Source organism: Euphorbia lathyris, chromosome 2, assembly GCF_963576675.1.
Source record: "Euphorbia lathyris chromosome 2, ddEupLath1.1, whole genome shotgun sequence".
NCBI lineage: Eukaryota > Viridiplantae > Streptophyta > Magnoliopsida > Malpighiales > Euphorbiaceae > Euphorbia > Euphorbia lathyris.
Window position 1 is genome coordinate 23,736,285 of NC_088911.1, and position 18,840 is coordinate 23,755,124.

At 34.0% G+C, this 18,840-nt stretch overlaps 1 protein-coding gene across 3 annotated transcripts; it reads right to left on the reverse strand.

Annotated features, from left to right (window-relative positions):
* Positions 1 to 284: 284 nt before the first annotated feature.
* LOC136217342 (protein LATE ELONGATED HYPOCOTYL) lies at positions 285 to 10,522 on the reverse strand. Of its 3 annotated transcripts, XM_066003944.1 has the most exons (8): positions 10,209 to 10,522; positions 9,806 to 9,831; positions 9,388 to 9,573; positions 9,165 to 9,276; positions 8,866 to 8,927; positions 3,226 to 3,447; positions 1,765 to 3,147; positions 285 to 1,096 (listed from the first exon to the last, which is right to left on the reverse strand). In XM_066003944.1, exons 3-8 carry the CDS (start codon positions 9,424 to 9,426, stop codon positions 683 to 685), a joined length of 2,232 nt encoding a protein of 743 aa, XP_065860016.1. In that variant the 5' UTR covers positions 9,427 to 9,573; positions 9,806 to 9,831; positions 10,209 to 10,522; the 3' UTR covers positions 285 to 682. The 3 variants fall into 3 exon arrangements, with proteins under 3 accessions (XP_065860016.1, XP_065860018.1, XP_065860017.1); XM_066003946.1 differs by lacking the exon at positions 9,806 to 9,831; XM_066003945.1 differs by having other exon boundaries at positions 9,388 to 9,831.
* Between the last annotated feature and the right edge of the window lie 8,318 nt (positions 10,523 to 18,840).

Below are 18,840 nucleotides of genomic sequence, written 5' to 3' on the forward strand. Positions count from 1 at the left end.
GTGGTGAAGCACTAGGCCTGGCGCTCTTCACGCATTACTGGTTTCTTGTTGGGACGAGTTGCATTTTATTCTCTCATAAAATAGACTAGATGTGGAATTTGCTTACTAGTAACCGGCCGAAATAAATACTGCTTGAAAGTAAAATTTTAAAAAAAAAATGTTGAAGGTCAAACTATATGGTTTTACAGTTCTAAAATGAAATCTTATTTGCTACATTTCATGATACTCATCTTATTTATTCCTCAGTTCCTGAGACGCCTGATAACTAAGAAATAATACAGTAATTAACATTAAAGGTTACTTTCCATTTCTCATCACATCAACAGCAATCAAGGAACAGGCACATGAGACATCCGGAGATTTATCTCCTTAGCCTAAGAGTCGAAATGGAAATTTAAACATATATTTGCAAGCGAACATCTTTGGGTGAATGTGGCCATATCGCAACACATTCAGTACCTGATGGTTCTTAGCTATGTCTATTCAAAATAGGTTTCTAATATGCAGTTGGTTGGTTCAGATAAGCCAACGTAGAATAATATGATACACACACAAGCACGACAAGTCTCGTGAACTGCAGATACTCTAAATTTAAACAGGAAAAGTAAACTAGTTAATGGGGAAAGAAATCATAAACTGCACGCAGAAACAAAAAATTATTTTGTTTAAGCGTGCAGCAATATCAAGTTGAAGGTTCCCCTTCCAAACGTATCCTTTTTGTGCATTTCTCCTCACCTTGGATGGAGGCTGTCATGTTTTCCTTGGCCTCCATTGAACACCTTTTGTAAGGTTTGAATCCGGTCCGACGGGCCTTCAGCTTTCCATGTCCAAGCCCTAATGTCAGCGGCCCTTCCTCTTCATTGTTCATGTAATCAACTGTAGGTGATGTATTTTTCTCGGCTTCATGATGGTTACAGAAAAGCCGCCATGTGTTGCTGTCAAGGTTCAACTGTGAGGCACTTTCATCTTTGTCAACTCTGTTGAGCTTATCAACTTCAACATCATTATTCAATAATAGTCTCTTCAGATCATGCGGAGGAGAGAAGCTCTGCGGTAATCTCTCTCTGGAGAAGAGAGCTCGAAAAGCCAGCCGCCCCTGGTGCATTGGTGATAAAATGATCATAAGTAAATAAAAGACAGATTTATAAGCTCTATTCTTCAGTTATAAACAATAATCTCTATCAAGAAAGATTTGAAATTTTAAAGTTCTTGTGCATCATATCATATGTACTTAACCTGACTATTGGGTATTTCTAAGCCTTATCACATGGATACTCAATATTCATTATTCGAAACCTACATCAACAAAGAAACTAAACTGGTATCGCTTTTAAGTTCTCATGCGTTTAAGCATATCTCTAAAGAAAGGAAAATAAGTACCGTCACACTTATCTTGTGGTACCGGATGTGTATGAAGTGTTTAAAGAAAATATAAGGGATGATATAACACGTTCTTTTAAGTTCTACATAAAAAAAAAATTCTTCATTCTTCTTGCTGCACTTTTCTTCAAGTTATCCTCATGGAATTTTCACTGACTAAAAATTTGTATTTGGCTCTGTTTAATCCTAGAGGAAACTGCTATTATACCAGTAGCAACTTATGGGAAAACATTCCTTAAGGATAACAATGTTTGTTTGTTCAGAGCCATCAAGTTTTTTTATGCTTTTTAGTTTCTGCATTCTTGGTTTCAAGTTAGTTCCTTTTTTTCTCGTTATCGTTCAATCATTTACAAGAAATATAACAGGTGTATTTGGAACAATTACCTCTTCAGAGACCTCCTTCCAAGCATCAGCCACGTTACTTCCATTTCTACCGCGACGACTACTTAACTCAATGGCTGGATTATTTGCATCGGCTTCTTTAGACTCTTCCTTGTCTTTCTCAAGCTTCTCCAATGCATCTGTCTCCGGTTCACTTCCAGACGTATTTGACCCACATGAAGAACGGTCAACCCGTTTACTGTTGTTGGCTTTTCCCACATCATGGATCTCGGGTTGTGCTGCAGGCATCTCATGATCAGTAGCTTTTGGTCCAGTGTTTTGCTTTGGACCTCCGCTCTCTTCGGAGTCAGACACTGACAATGCTGGTGATTTGGAGGCTGGATTTTGAGCTTGCAAAGCTTCAGATTTTGTTAAATCCAATTGTTGATCTTGCATAGGTGGATTTTCTCGACCAGTTTCATTTTTGTCTGCCTTAGTTACAGGAACTTGGTCAGCATCTGCTAATGGATTTGCAGTTGCAGAATTTGGAGGGCAGGTAAAGGCAGTATGAGGAGGAGCACAAAGGGGAAGTAGTCCATGGGCTGTCCACCATGCTGTTGCGGCTGCTACTGTAGCAGCAGCAATGGCTGCCACACTGGGAGCAGAGTTTGTTTGCCTCGGTAAAAAACCTCCTTGGGCGCATGCTGGAGAATCTGCAGAACTTTCCACATTAGCATTAGCATAAGGCCAAAAGGTAGCTGCAAAGGTTGCTGCAGCATGGGCTGCAGGATTTTGTAATAGTGTAGATACAATAAGATTTGAAAATGTCGAAGAGAGAAATGATCTATAGTCATCCTGATTATGGCGATTTGGAGTGAAGGGAGGAGGATAATTTAAAAATGATGGATGTGCAGAAAATCTGGGTTCATTATTTTGATGTTCAGCAGTAGTAGAGGTAGCTGGATGAGTGCAAAAATTGGGATGGCCATGAACTGTGGGTTCCTGGAATGTCACGTCTGAAGAAGTTTGCATGCATGCCTTCAAACTCCCATCCAGCACATGCACAGGGACATGCCTGGGATAATTCTGCACTCCCTCCTTCTGATCTGTTGGCAATGCACTGCAAGATTCTGGCTTTGAAGCATTGCTAGTGCCATTTTCCTGAACTGTCTGTTTGGTATCAGGCTTATCCAGCTTCAGGTTTCCTTCAAGTACATTGGTAACGTAGGATTCAGTAGATGAATCCTGGTTGATCCCATTCTTCATTGGAGGTACAAACTCCCTGAAAGAACATGAATTTTTTAGTGCCTCTGGTGTTTGTATAGAATTCTTGTTCACAGAAGAAACTGAAGAACAGTGGGCATCTTGGAGGAGGGTAATGACATCTGAGCAACTGTCATCCTGCTTTTCCTTAACATTTGTTTGCTTCTGTTCTTCATTGGGTTTCTGAACTCATAAAAAAATGTCAACAGGTAAACAAAACCAATTAAATGAGTAGCAAGGGACATAGAAAGAAGTCTTCACCTCAGGAAGTGGTTCTTTCTCCAAGTCCAACAGTGGTTTACAATGCGGAAGAGAAACTGGACTTGAAAGCTTTCCATCCTTTAGAGCCAATTGACATGGTGTAGGACTAACACCAGTCTTTCGAGGGTAAGGATTGCTTGGTTTCCTTTTAGGACGTGGAGGTGGAATGTCTATGTCAAGACGTCCCATAGGAACACCCTTAGCAACCGCTTCCTTCTCCAACTGCAAAAAATAAAAAATAAAAAAAAATAAAATTGCTACTATCATCACCAATTAGAGAAAAGTTCAACTAGCACCCCTAAAATTGATAAGGTAAGTATGATTCAAATGGTGATACAGTTCCCTTCACAGTCTACAATAATAATTTATTGCTTTTACTCCTAAAAAATGCCTTCCACACATAATAATAACAAGTCAAAAACAACAAAATGTTGTATACAGCCAAGGTCATAAATTTTATTCACATAGTTAGTTGTAAAGTTGTCTTTTACCATTACATGCAGTTTGGTGAAAAAACCATTAGTTCTTACTAGGTGACAAAAAGAGTAGCATCACATGAAAAGGACTGCAGTGCGATCTTGATAATAGTTTACATATGTTTACAATTAGAACAAACCCCCTCGAAGACTTCTGAAAAGAGTATTAAAGCCTTGAGACTGAAATTTCATGAGTACAGTAAGAGACCTGAGGGTGGGATCTTGAAAAGGGAACATGCCCAGATGGCCTTTAAAATTATGGTTGTTTATGCCAAAATAGAGATAAAAGAACATAAGCTGCCTTGCTAGCTTAAATGCATGTGCTATATAGGACAAGATAAGAATTTATGACCAGAAAAAACAACCCAGCATTTTACAACAGGAAATGCAATACCCACAATAGACCCTAGTAGCTGTAGCCTTGTGGGAAACAAATACGTAAAATGAATTACCAGTGCATATACCACTATGTCCACACACACACACAAAAAGACTCGAACAAAAACTGTGTTTTTAAAAAAGCTCCTATCAAGTCATATAACAAATAAGAGAAGAGAACTGCATTTCACAAGTATTCTCCAGTTTACTCAACATTCTCCTAAACAATGCAGATAACAAATGCAAGTCATCCCCTGTCACCTTCCCCAACCACAAGGGAAAAAAGTGCAAAACAGCAAACACACAGAAGTGTTAAGTGGTATTCACATAGACAATAAAGGCAACAGCCATATTTAGCCCCTATAAAATGAAAAAAAAAGGGCGGCCCGGTCGCACTACGCGTCCCCGCTGAGCGAGGGTCCGGGGAGGGGTCCCACCATAAGGGTGTACTGGGGGCAAGCCTTCCCCTGCCAATTTATTTGGCAAGAGGCCGCTCCTAAGACTCGAACCCGTGACCTCTACTTGTAATTTCCGGATAATCTAGCCCCAACCAACAAATCTATCAGACATACTCTCACTCTCCATTAATTGGGTCGACAGAACTAAGAGGATTATATCTGACGTGGATGATGATGAACAGTTAAGGGAGAGTGGTTGTTAGTCCAGGGCTAGATTATTCAAGAATTACAAGTACAAGGAGCTAACTAAGGCCACATCAAAGTACAAGAGCTTACTCAAGAAATTTAGAAACCTAATACATTATTTTTTAAAAAATTTTAATTATTTTTTTGCTGTATCCTTACATATGGAAGACAATCAGGCTGATGAAACGGAAACAGCACATCATTTTTACACATTGGCAATTCATCAAGGATCTCAAGCACTTAGGCTTTAGGTGAAAAACATTCATGCTAAAGCCAAGCTCTATGACTCGGAAATTTAAAATATTCTGTAAGGTCAAAACTCAACAGTAGCAAGCAGTCTCTAGACTGAGACTGATAGGCCAAACCAGCCTCCCTTGTCAATCCAGAATGGGGAAATAACTGTGATCAAGTCTCAAGAAAGAGACAGTGAGAGGAAGAACCTATAAGCACATTTCAGAGCATAATCTACTAAGTGAAGATTGAAGAACCTCAAGAACTTGGCATATTAACCCTGCTAGATTGATTTACCCATTTATTTATGCTACTATGTAGTAGAAAACCAATCAGTTTAAGAAGGGGTGACTTTCTTCACATCTCAATTTGGTTGTAGTCATCACACTCTCACCCAACTCATATGATCCTTCTATTTGATGCTGCACTTTCTACAGGTCTAGTTAATCACAAGTTCCTATTTATATTGTTTTTCATTATCTGTTCTTCGAACTGTATCATTATCTTTGATGTACACATGCAGAATAGTTACTGATGCATATGTATGCTGATATAACCTTGATATAACTGTAGTATAATAAATAATTGATATCATGCGGTGCAAAAGAGGATAATTTTAATATAGATAATCTTTAGTGTTGACCATATGCCCAAACAGGATGCACTGCATGATTATTTTCCAGAACTGTTAAAACTGAATAAGTCCATATGATGACTCTCTTGAAGCTAGAGATAAACATTTTAGTATCTCTTCTGCATTTTATGCTGTGCTTATCTATATGGATTGTGAACAGTTGGTGTTCTTTCTTCATTTTAGTTGAAGATAGGCCACCACCGCACCATGAAAAGAAGACAATTCATCACTTCCCCAGGAATTGCTTTTGAAAACATGTGCAAGAATTAAAGGCCACTTATTCTTTGTAAATCCCACATTACATAAAGAAAGCATTTCATGTAGTATTACTTGACCAGAAGATCTTGTTGCTTCTATGCTGAGTGCTAACTCATGCTGGTCATCAGAAGAAACAAGCAACAGTGTTGAAAGAGCAATTGAACTATCTTAACAGTAGAACTAAATGTGTCTTGTCACGACTAAAAAAAATTATTATTTTTAAAAACTTTTTTGGTAAAACATTTAATTTTCTTTACTCGACAATTAAACAAAAATATAACTTCGTTTCTTTGAAATAAAAAGGCAAAAAATGTTTCATTTTAACTTGCACCATGAGAAAAAGTAGCATAAATAATTATTTTACCAATTGACGTAGCTGAATAGGGTTTATAGTTCAAGTTCTTTCTCTTCACTAAATTGCCTGTACTTATGATCAATGCTATAACGCCACGCAAGTGTTTGTAAGGAGTCGTCATGATAAATTGTAAGGAAACAAGTATAGCTGTATTGTACTATAGCAATGTAACAAATTGTACTGTACAAAACATAGTACAAAGTTCACATCAGCTAGATTGTAGAGATCACATATGGTGAATAATAAACAATCTTATTTTTCTTTGTATCCCCCTTATTCTTTCTCTCCCTCTAATATGATTTTGTTCTTGACTATTCTACTCATTTGCTCTTCTTATTCCCTCTTCCATTTCTGATCTCTTCTCATCCTCCTATCTTCAGCTCTTCTCACTCTTCTGTAATCCTTTTGATTCTGAATGGATTCTTAATGAGTTAGAAGAGCTCGGGCCACAACAACTCGGTATCAGGGCTCAATGATCCTAAGGAGCTTAGGTGTTCAATTTGGGGATAATCCACAGCTCATAAATTTTATTGGAAGATCATGAATTTTCAAAAATTATTTTGGCAAGTACGCTTAATACAATTTTTCTCTCTAATCTCTATCTGTTTCATCCCATTCGTTCTCTCACTCGACTGTTTTTGTTCTCAACTCTTCTTTTCTCCTTCCCTCTTATATCTTGACCTTCTCATCTTTTTATCCTCCATCTTCTCTTTTTACTATAATCCATGCGGTTCTGAAAAGACTGTCAATGACAGCGACTTTGTTGAGCTCGGGTCATTACATGTCATAAGTAAGTTACTAGGATTGCAGTTTGCTATGGTACTGGCATGGGTGTGCCAACTTACTTCTGTATTTCCGTGTTCATGGTACGATGGGGGGCAGGCTTAGTTGGATTTCTGTTCCAGATTGCAATTTGTTCGAGGAAGTAGGAATATATATTAAAAGGAGAAGCATAATAAAAGACAATTTCAATAGTTTTTGGTAGTAAGACAATTTCAATAGTTAAGTTGATAAGAAAAAGCATATGTTTTTAGTTGACATGAAATCAGCTAACATAAGTATTTCTCTTTATCATAATAAAGTATTTAGGTATACAGACAGAAGATATACCTAATCAAATTTGGGAACTTATTATTCTCTCCTTAGATAGATTGTCCTATCTCCACTCAAATGTATTTCCCTCTATAATGTTTGGTCATTTTTACCTCCTATTGCTTTTTGACCCGCTATTTCTATCTTAGAAACAGATATACTATATATTTTTGTATCAACATATAACTAAGGCATCATTAAATTTTATTTCCAGCTTATATATATTTATTTTCACTTTACCACTTCAAATCTTTGGGATTACCTGCTTCAAATTGAGGAAAGTGAACTTACCACCATACAAAACATGTGAATAGGCTTGACTTTTTTTGTCACTGGGCCTAAAAATAATGACTCAAAAGAAATACTACCTCCTTTTCATAGCATTGTCATTTCAGGAAATCTTTTTGTTTCAAATTATTTGTGTTTTACAAAATCAAGAAGGTATTAATGATATTTTCCAAATATATCTATCTACTAAATGTTAGTTAAAATAAAATTATGAGGTATTTCCTATTGAACTTATGTAGTGCCACAATCAGCTTACCTGTGTTCCAAATTTAAGATATCTGTGAAGTCGATCTGAAAATTCTAAGGTCATATTGTCAACGTAGATTAATTGTACAATCTACAAGACCATACATATGACGAAAGAGGAAACATATGAAAAGATAAAGTCATAAAAACTTCGCCAAGATTTTTATCCCCTTCTTCTCTGTCTTCCTCCTCGATCCTCATAAAACTAAACTATCCACCAAGGTATCACTAATATGCACTCTTCTAACATTTAACTGATTTATGCAGTGTACAAGTAAAATCTGCAATAAATTGAAGACCTATATGTTTTTTACTCCTTTTTTTTAACTATACTGACCAAACTTCTACTAACATTAGATGTCAAGAAGAGACTAATCTCTAGCGTGCAGGCTAAAGGAAGTAAAAAAGAAAAAAGGAAAAGCTAAACATATACCAATAAACCCCTCTCCATATCTCCCAGACTCTCTCCAACTAATTTCCTTATCAAAGTGCTTTAATTGTCAAAATACATTCAACACATCCAAAGAACACACATAAAGGGCGGTCCGGTGCACTACGCGTCCCCGCTAAGCGAGGATCTGGGGAGGGGTCCCACCACAAGGGTGTACTGGGGGCAAGCCTTCCCCTGCCAATTTTTTGGCAAGAGGCCGCTCCTAAGACTAGAACCCGTAACCTCTCAGTCACACGACAACAATGTTTACCATTGCACCAAGGCTCGCCCTCATCCAAAGAACACACATAAATAGTGTAATACCGTAGCCAAGTTCCAAACAATTTATAATATATCATTGTGCGTTTACCTGTGTGTATTTTACATATCATGCATTCAGGAAAACAACATACACACATTAGCACTTGCAAACACTATCAAGAGAAAATTGCTACATGAATTGAATAACATAATACGAAAAGAAGACATTCAGCAAGGTAATTAGATATACAGTTGAAGAATCACAGTCTTTCATTACACCAGGAGAAGTAGAGGCAACAATATCAATTTGATAACAAAAAAAATTCAGACAAAAGGTATTAACTGACCTTTGAAAAAAATTTCTGCGCATGACTCCTGATCTGCACTGCAGTTTTAGTTCCTATATGTTCTGTGCATCACCAAGAAAAAAAAAACACACAGAAGAAAAGAGACAGATGTCCAATTAAGACTAAATACATAGCATCTCATGGCATTCTTGAAAGGAATAGCCAGATCATTCCCCTACGTTCGTTATTCAAATAGATCACATTTAAAAATAAAAAGAAAAATAAATCAATCTGACATGAGCAATAACTAAAAATAGTAAAAAGAAAACAAGTTCAGGAAAATTATTGCATGTTATTACCTTCTATTCGCTGCCAAGCTCGACCATAGAGCTTCAAAGCTTCTAAGAACCTATTATGCTCCTCCTCTGTCCATCGCTCACGTTGCTTGGTAATTGTATAAGGTTTTCTTGTCTATGATTGATGTAACTTCATAAGTTAGATACTTCAAGGCTTATTTCACCACTTCAATATCCAACGAAAAGAAGCACAAAAAAGAATTCGAAAGAGAACAGTTAACTTTACCTTAATAACCAAGTCTTCTCCAGAAGAGTATGTGTCCATTGCTGGACCTTGGCCACTAACGCTGCTTCAAATCCTCTCTAATGAACAATGGATAAAATAGAAATCTCCTTTCGTTTCTGGCAACATTGGATGCTACAAATAAAGCCGTTGTTTTTGAACTCCAAGATACCTGATAAGTGAATACTACTGCAAAAGAAGAAAAACGCCACAACAATCGATAGAGATCCGTATCTGAATTTTAATGCCAATTCACATTCACCGTGCATAGGCAACGTATTTAGATAAAGTAATAAAACAGAATATAAACTCCCTAAGAATTAAGAATTTTAAGAATCCACCAGAACAGAGATGGAGAGACAGAAAGACAGACGCGTCGCCGAAAGAACTAAAAGTAAATTCCTTTATTCAGAATCCTCACCAAAACGAACGCGTAGATGCCAAATCCTTTAGAAAGAGACAAACAGGGAAGGAGAAAAAGGAAAAGGAAACTTGAATCAGTAATCAACAACAGCCAGTTCTATTTATCCACCTTCCATTAAATTGACAAATTTGTAAGTACATCACAAGTTTTCAAATCCTAAATCCTCTTTCCGATTGCCGAGAAACATTCACCATGATTTCAAATCTAAATTACTCGCATCATTAAACTTCTTCTAAACAAAATAAAAGAGCAAAGGTAGTAGCTGTCAAGCTAAACATAACCAAAATTAAAAGTGAATCAGGCTCAGTAGAAATCATATTTCCATTAGTGAAATTTTCCCGGCAACCGTACAGAAGAGATAAAGAAGAGAAAATCCCTAAAAAAATGCGAGAGAAAGTACCTTCTGATAAAGCCATGGTGAACTGAAGCTGAATAACTGGCGGTGTCTCCGATCATGCACGTCGTCACTAACCAGAAACTCACATGAGAACTCAAAGTTTCCGGCAAGCGTGGATCGGAATGATCCAAAAACAAAAACAAAAAAAAAGAGAGAATCGAAAGCAGATTCTGGAGAGAAATAGAATAAGTAGAGAGAAAAAGGAAGAAGTGAAAACGAGTTTCGGTAGAGTCCGTAAACACCAGAAAATACAGTAGAGTAGTGAGGAGAAATCTCAGCCACTATAATTTCTTGTGGATTTATTTTTCTTAAAAAATAAAAGAAAAATATTTGAGGCTGCAATGAACTCAAGGGTAAATAGAGGGGAAGATGAAGGAGATGATGCCATGTGTCAACGATTTAGTGGATGGTTACCCTACAGCCCACCCTTGCACTTTTCTTTAAATTTATTTTCCTGAATTTTGCCTGTAAGTCAATCTCAGCCACAAACTCAAAGCCTTTCGAGGTTATCTACGTAAAAGCGTCCATTGAGTGGGTCTTTGCTGCTGACATGGTACCTCTAATGACCGGCTATATCCGGTAATGCCTATGTAGTAGCGGACAGGGTATGCCAATGTGGAAGCTGCTACCGCTACGTGGCGGTTTCTTAGAACAATTTTGAGGTGTAAGGAGGGTGACGTTTGTAGTCAAGTGGGAAGTAATGCGGTTCGTACAATGAAAAATTGCAGCCACGATCTTCGACCGCGGTAGTTCTTTGTTCGGTAATGGTTAGATCATCTCCATTCGTTTGTACTAGCGGTGTGATACATCCCACATGTAAAACAACTTGGATGAGATAAGATGTAAAAGTATTAATAATTTTATTCTCGTAAATGCAATATAATATAATATAATAAAAGTTATAATATAATTAAAATTGTAATAAAATGGAATATCCATTATTATTATTATTATGTTTGGTTGGTAAATAAAAAATGATGAGATATAATAGGTTAATTATAAATAACTATCATGTGATTTGATCGATTTGTGATGTGGTATCTGTAGTATATTTTTTTTGCAAACATCTCTCTGTGATTGTCACCGTTAGCAAAATCAAGGCAACGGTAAAAATTCTGTTAAATCAAATGGACATTTTCGGAAAAATAAAATTTGACTTGTTTTTTTGACTTTTTTTAGTTGACCTTCTTCTTCTTCCTTCTCTCTCCTCCTCATTTCTTCCAATGTTGTTCTTCCTCCTCCTCATTTCTTCTTCTTCTTCTTCCTCCTCCTCCTCCTCCTCCTTCTTTCTTCTTCTTTTTTTTTAAAAAATTCTGAAATTCCCAATAAACGTTTGGAAATTCCAGACATTGAAGAACGTCTAGAAATTTTCCAGCCATCTGGAAAATTTTCAGAATTTAAAAAAAAATAGAAAAAGAAAAAAAGGAAGAAGAAGAGATAGAGGAGGAGGAAGAAAAGAGAGGAGGATGATGAAGAACAATGGAAGAAGAAGATGAAGAAGATTGAAGAAGAAGATGGAAGAAGAATGAGAGAGGAGAGGGAGAAAGAAAAATAAAAAAAATCGTTTTCTCCAAATTACCCCTCTGTCACGTCATCATCTTAACAGTTTCGATCCATTTATCTTGATTTTGCTAACGGTGACAACTACAGGGAGGTGTTTGGAAAAAAAAATACCACAGGTACCACATCGCAAATCGGCCAAACCACATGGTAGTTATTTGTAATTAACTCAAATATAATTACTATTACAATATTTATGTTTGCTTAGTTCAATATAATTGCAAAATTTTATTCACATAATTAAAATAAACAAAAAAACATGAAAACGTGAAATTAGTATATAGTTTTTTATGTTTTCATAGTATATTTTACATTTTTTCATTTTTTCGTTTTCCATTTTCACCGTTTTTCCTATTTTCTCATATTCTTATTTTTCATTTTTTACTTTTTTTTTTGCTTTTTTTCGTTTTTAGTTTCTCTAGTTTTTGCGTTTTTGAGAATGATGAGAAATGAGATTTGACAAATGGAACTTTAAAGATAGAAATTAGGATTACGTGCTTTGAATGTAATGAGAATTCAAGCCTTTTTTTATGTAATGGGGATTAAAATAGTTGTTAAACAAGATTTAATCTATGGATTTCTCATTCAATTACAATAAAATTTTAATATGCAACCAAACATGGTAATGACTCTTCAATATAATGAGCATTCCATTACAAAGTCTATTACATTTTACCAAACAGGCCATAAATGTCTAAGTTGGTACAATTTTATTCATAAGTTCGTAGTTAAGAATAATTTTACTCTCTAACATTAGTTAGTTGGGTCAATTTCAGATATTATTATAAAACACAGATATTTTGTTCAAATACAATATAATTTTTTTAAATTTCACTTTTAATCATATTTTTGTGATATGTTACTAATGAGTGATAAAATTACGCACATGTAAATCGTAGATGACAAGATTCATGACCGAGAAAACAAATTGATGACCATTTTGTTGGGCTTTTTTGGAGACTAATAGATAGGCCTAACTGCAGCGATGGGCCCAACTGCAGCGGTCCCAAAAAAAATTTGGACGATTAGGGTTTCAGACGGTTAGGGTTTCTTGAGAAGTATAAATGTAACCTCTTTCTCTGTAATTCGCATCTCTTTCATTATAGTGAAATATCCTGGCTTGGTAGTGCCCCCAGACGTAGTCATTCATATTGAGTGGCGAACTGGGTAAACAATTCTTGTGTGTTTACTTGTTTTTCGTTTATCGTAATTGCATTTATTCCTAACACATTTCTCCAATTTCCCCAACTTGTCAATGTTAGGATTAAAATGGCTTTTGGCTACAAACATTAAAGGTAAAATTTCACTATTTTAGACATTAGGGATAAAATGGCTCCTCGATGTAAACGTTAGGGGTATTTTTACACATTATCCCAAAAAAACTTATATAATCTATACTATATATAATTACGGAAGCAGAGAGAAATGAGAAGAAGTGTTTTAGAGGTCTTTTTGATGAGTTGTCAACGTAGTAAAAAATCTGATTAAAAATATTTAATTAATTAAAAATAAATATTTAATTAATTAAAAATAACAAATTTATATTTATAATATATTAAATAATTACTAGCCTATTAATTAAAATAATAAAAAAAAGCAAGAGTTACGGGAAGATGAAAAAACACAAAGCAAATGAAATCCAAAAGTCACAAATAAACTTCTATATAAAGCATGATAGATAGTATTCCACCATTATATTCATTGGTCACGATAGATAGTATTATATTTCTGAAGGTAAATATTCGATTTTTTTCATATGTTGTAGTTATTTTGTTCTCAATTATGTTGTTGTTTTATCTTTATTAAACAATAGTTGTTATAGTTTCATCTTTCAGATTCATTTCTGTTGTTACTCAGGTTCTATACCTCTCGCTATCTTATCCATGTTTTCTTTTTTATTTGTCTTTTTTTTCCAAACTGATAGCTTCAATTGAAGAAATCCGACAGAAATAGAAGATGCATGAACAACTAAAACCGGAAAACACAGAAGTGTCAAAAATTACAAGAAATTTTTATGTTTCTCAAGGTAATTATTCGATTTTTTTTCATATTTTGTAGTTATTTTTGTTCTCAATTGTGTTGTTGTTTTCTTTTTTATTAAACAATAGTTGTTGTAGTTTCATTTTTCAGAGATGAAATTCCATTTCTGTCGTTACTTCCATACCTCTCGCTACCTTATCCATGTTTTCTTTTTTATTTGTCTTTTTTTTCAAAATGACTAAAATAAAGATTTTGTAAATTTGTATTCTTTCAATATAAATTATGTTATATTATTATTATTATTATTATCAAGAAGTTATTTTTTCCCAATTTTCTAGACAATGAGATTGTAAGCGTCTAATACGCTTGATAAGATGTTTATTCTCGAAGAATGTGGATTATGCTAGATACGAATTCAAAATCAAGGTAAATAAAAATAAATTTTGATGCTCGAAATCCTAAAAATGTACATTAATTATGAATATTAAGATAATTGCTTTTGCAACATTGGCTTATATAATTTTTAACTATTATATTATGGTTCGTACAAAATTGTTAGTATTTCAAGAGTTTTTAACAGATGAAAATGAAATATGATCATAGGACAAATTATTGAAAAATATTAATTAATAAAATATTATTATTTGAATCTCTTCAAATTCTCAAATGTTGAGCATAATGATTCTAATTAATATAATTAATTTCACATATTAATTATAAAACGTTTTTTTTGTACTGAGTGGTTACAATTGCGATTTAATTCTATTTAACTAAAATTAATTTATGGACTTAATACTTCAGTAAGAAAAAATAAAATATTTAATTAATGGGCAAAAAATATTTTCACTCTCCTCTTTATACGCTTATGTCTCGACATTCTCTCTTTTTTTTTTTTTAAAAAAACCCCGAGAGGAAGATGGTTCTCTCCTAATTATCTTTTTCGTCCCTTCATTTTTTTTTTCGATTCTTTTGTTTGTTTTTCTTACTTACAAAATTCAAGAATATATAATTATTAGAAAATATTAATGAAGCCAAATAAGTGATATCTGCGAGTATGGCTGATATTCTATATAGTGAAAGAATGAAGAACAAATTGATTAAATGTCTTGATGAGATATTACGAGATGAAAATAGGAGAAATCATCATCTTAAACTGATTCAATTAGATATATTGGGTTATTGTAGCAGAATGAATAATTGAATTCGAATACTTGGTGATCATGAAATTCCATCAACCAAAATAATTATCATCAAGATGAATTTATGACTAATTCTTACGAATTTTATTTTTTTATATGTAACATATTGAATTGATAAAGTTTCCTTATATGCAACATTAGAAAAGTATTGATTGTAATAGTTTATAGAATAATATATTGATGTTGCTTCCATTTTAACATAGATTGTAATTCTTTTGTATCGTAGATATAATATTTAATTTTAACTGTAGTTTAATTCAATTTTTGTTTAACCTATATTGTAATTCTTTTGTATCGTAAATATAATATTTAATTTTAATTATAGTTTAATTCAATTTTTAGTTTTTTATTATATTCTAATATATTTCTTAATTAATCTGCTATTTTATTATTATTGTTTCACAGAATATTTGGAATATGAAAATGTATTAAAATTCCTAAAAAGTACAAATCATTGAATTTTGTAAAAATAAATAAATCATTCAACTTTAGTTAAAATTCTATAAAAAAGTAGTCAATTATTTTTAAAATTAATTTAATTTGAATTATCATTAAAAAATATATATTAATTTCAAATATACATAATATAAATTTTTTTCATAGCATGATATAAAATTATTTAAAAGTAAATATGTCAGTTTATTTATTTATCTAAATTATATAAAAATTTCATACCTCGTGCATCGCACGGGTTTTCGACTAGTTAAAGTTAATAATATAGTTTGGTTGGATTTTAAAGAAACGAATTCAATCGTTCAATTTGTTTTTTTTTTTTTTTTATTCTTTATTCATATATTTGGTCTGATTTTAGAATTTTCAACATATTTAATAGGCTTAATACTTCTCCAGCCCCCTTAACTTGTCCAAATCGTTCATTTTACCCCTCCAACTCATCGAATGTCCTATTTACCCCCTTAACTCCATAAAAATGGTATTTCTCACCCTCTTAACTTGTTTAAATTTGTCATTTTACCCATTCTCAACTCATCGAATATCCCATTTACCCCATTAACTCCATAAAAGTGGTATTTATCACCACTTATGATCATATTTACCCTCTTAACTTAAATTCTTATCCCTTTATAGTAGTCAAAAAAGTTGAAAAGAGAAAGAACGAATAAAAAATACAGATAACAAGAACATTAATATAAACAAGTTAAATACATTATATGTAGGGATAATGTATCAAAATAGGCCTATGATTTTTGTAGAAGTATCAATTTAGATTCTACTTACAAAATAGCATAAATATAGGTTTAACGTTTAAAAAAAGTTATCAATTTAGGCTTAGATAACAGATTGTAAGGGGTGAAAAATACCACTTGTGTAGAGTTAAGGGGGTAAATAGAACATTCTATAAGTTGGGGGATAAATGGACAAGTTGAGGGGGTGAGAAATACCACTTTTATAGAGTTGAGGGGGTAAATAGGACATTCGATGAGTTGAGGGGGTAAAATGACCAATTTGGACAAGTTGAGGGGGCTGGAGAAGTATTAGACCTATTTAATATAAGGGATGTTAGAAAAATAGTAGTTAAAGAGAGTTGGGAACTAATTCTACTCCAATACTTAAGTTAGTGAAGAGAATAGTACTGAAAAGTATGTGAGTTTAGATAAACTAATAGAATGAATGAGTGGGTACCTTTTCGGTGTTGTATACCTTGTATTTATAGTAGATTTAGGATAAGTACACCCACATTCTATTTGGCCAACATTAATAGAGAAGTACATAGGAAGAGGATGAGAAACTTTTGACCCTAAAGCAGGAAGTATGACTTTAACGTTCTCAAACTAGAGGTAAGTGCATAACTTGATAATATGATCTTGGATGTTGAATAACCATACAACAAATTCGAGGGGAAAGATTCATGATTGCCCACTTGTATCTCTTCGTTTTAACTCATAGTTGCGATAACAAAGAAGTTTAAATATAAGAGTGGGGACGAAAGAACTTACCGAAAATAGGTAGACCTGACCAACCAGAGAAAGCAAAGGAAGAAAGCAGAATTGCAGAGAAAATAAAGAGATCAAGAATGTGTGAAAAAGGGAAAGGGAAGTGGGTCAGTTCCCATTTATAGAAGGCAATTAAAACGGTCAAGAGAAAATACTCTTTGAGTCACTCTCATATTCACCTTACACTTATCACACATTCACTCCCCTTAATGATGCTCCTATCAAATCAGCACCAGAATGAGTGTAGTGCAAAAATCGAAGTGTCATCATAGCCTTCAAATGTGCTTTCTGTTCTGTAAAATGGGCCTTTTTATAACATGCAGTTATCACTCTTTGGGTTGGCTTTTGGAAGACACGACTAGATGTCCTAAGGAACCTTATATAGGGTTTACATGTGGACTTATAGGCGGCTCTCAATCTGTTCCCGATCTAGATGGTGTACACCCAACCAACATATAATACGACATGGCGCATCACTAAAAATAATGATAATGTGATCACAATGAAAGAAAGGCGGCACACATAAAGGCCTCTTATTGGAACAATCCAATCTCCCAATAGGAATGTCACACTCTCAAACCCTAATATTGACCTCAACGATCTATAAATAGAGGGTTTAAAGGAATCTTTAGGATATGCTAAAAAAACCTAACATCTATTACTTTTTTACTATTATAGAGAGTCACACTGACTTAAACATTAGAGTGCTTAAGTTGGACAGACGATACTTCTCCCGTTTTACATGAATTCACTTGGAAGGCTGGGAACTTTGAGATCTCACATATGATATGTTTTTTAGAATTTACCATTATCCATATTTGATTTTTTTATTTTGTTAATTATTTTTTGTTTATTTAATATTATATTCGATTAAGTTTTGTTGAATAAATTAACTACATTTTAGTTTGCTAGATATTTATGATTAATAATCATAGTATAAGTATAATGTTATTTGATTTGTTTGATATAAATATATTAAATTTTTTTTACACAGGTGGCCCAAGGAAAAAACAAGCAAAGCTAACTATTGATTGAACTGTTAATTATATGGAGCAGACTAACACCACTAATATCGTCAAATGTAAAGCATGAATACCTGGAGGATGTACACCATACTCGTGATGATCCACACGACTAAGCCTTGTGAAATTTACCATCCAATTAGCTGCTCGATTGCCCTTGCGATAAGTATGCATAACCCAAATCGTCCAATTTCAAGAAGGGAAGTCACAACATTTTTTAATGATCCAACAACACTGATTTCTATCAGAATTGCCTTTTTTAAAGCAACATACAACCACCTGAGAGTCTAACTAAAAAACAAAGCTCTTGTAACCTTCATTTCAAATAAGCTCCATACTAAAATAAAGAGCCCAAAGCTCCGATAGCACATCATTACAAATGCAAAGATTCACTAAAAAAACTCCCAGCCAACGACCTTGTATTTCCCTCATCAATCCCTCAGCCACTACAAAGCCTGGATTGTCCTTACTAGCACCATCAGAGTTCACTTTCACCCACCCTTCCTTCGGGATGTTCCGGCTAATAAAAATTTCTCTCTTCACCTAAGTTTGAAGAGTCGCATTCACATTAAACCCTCAACTTTTAGATGGTGTTCCAAATCTTTTGAGGCATGACACACACATTCGCCATAGACTAATGAAGAAGTGAATAGGTTGAGGCGATGATGAAATGTCAATAACTGGTCAGCCTCCAATACCAAGAATCGACATTCTCCTCACTTTAGAACAAAACTATTGAAGCTAACTTAAACATGCAGACCATCGAGAGTAAACAAGCAATTTCGGACCAATTCTAGCCCCATTCCTGACATTAATAAGGCGCAATAGTGTGTTGAGTATCCAAAGGTGGGATAGGAGAAACAACAACCTTAATGAGCGATTGGTCTCGACCTAAGTGTCAAGCTAAAAACTAGTAGAATTA

What these genes read in the sequence shown, in the direction of transcription:
- LOC136217342 (XM_066003946.1), bottom strand. Translation starts at nt 9,426, where the DNA reads ATGGACACATACTCTTCTGGAGAAGACTTGGTTATTAAG. An exon ending in GAGAAGACTTGGTTATTAAG is followed by an intron (nt 9,277 to 9,387) that starts GTAAAGTTAACT and finishes CATCAATCATAG; the next exon opens with ACAAGAAAACCTTATACAAT. An exon ending in CGCAGAAATTTTTTTCAAAG is followed by an intron (nt 3,448 to 8,865) that starts GTCAGTTAATAC and finishes TATTTTTTGCAG; the next exon opens with TTGGAGAAGGAAGCGGTTGC.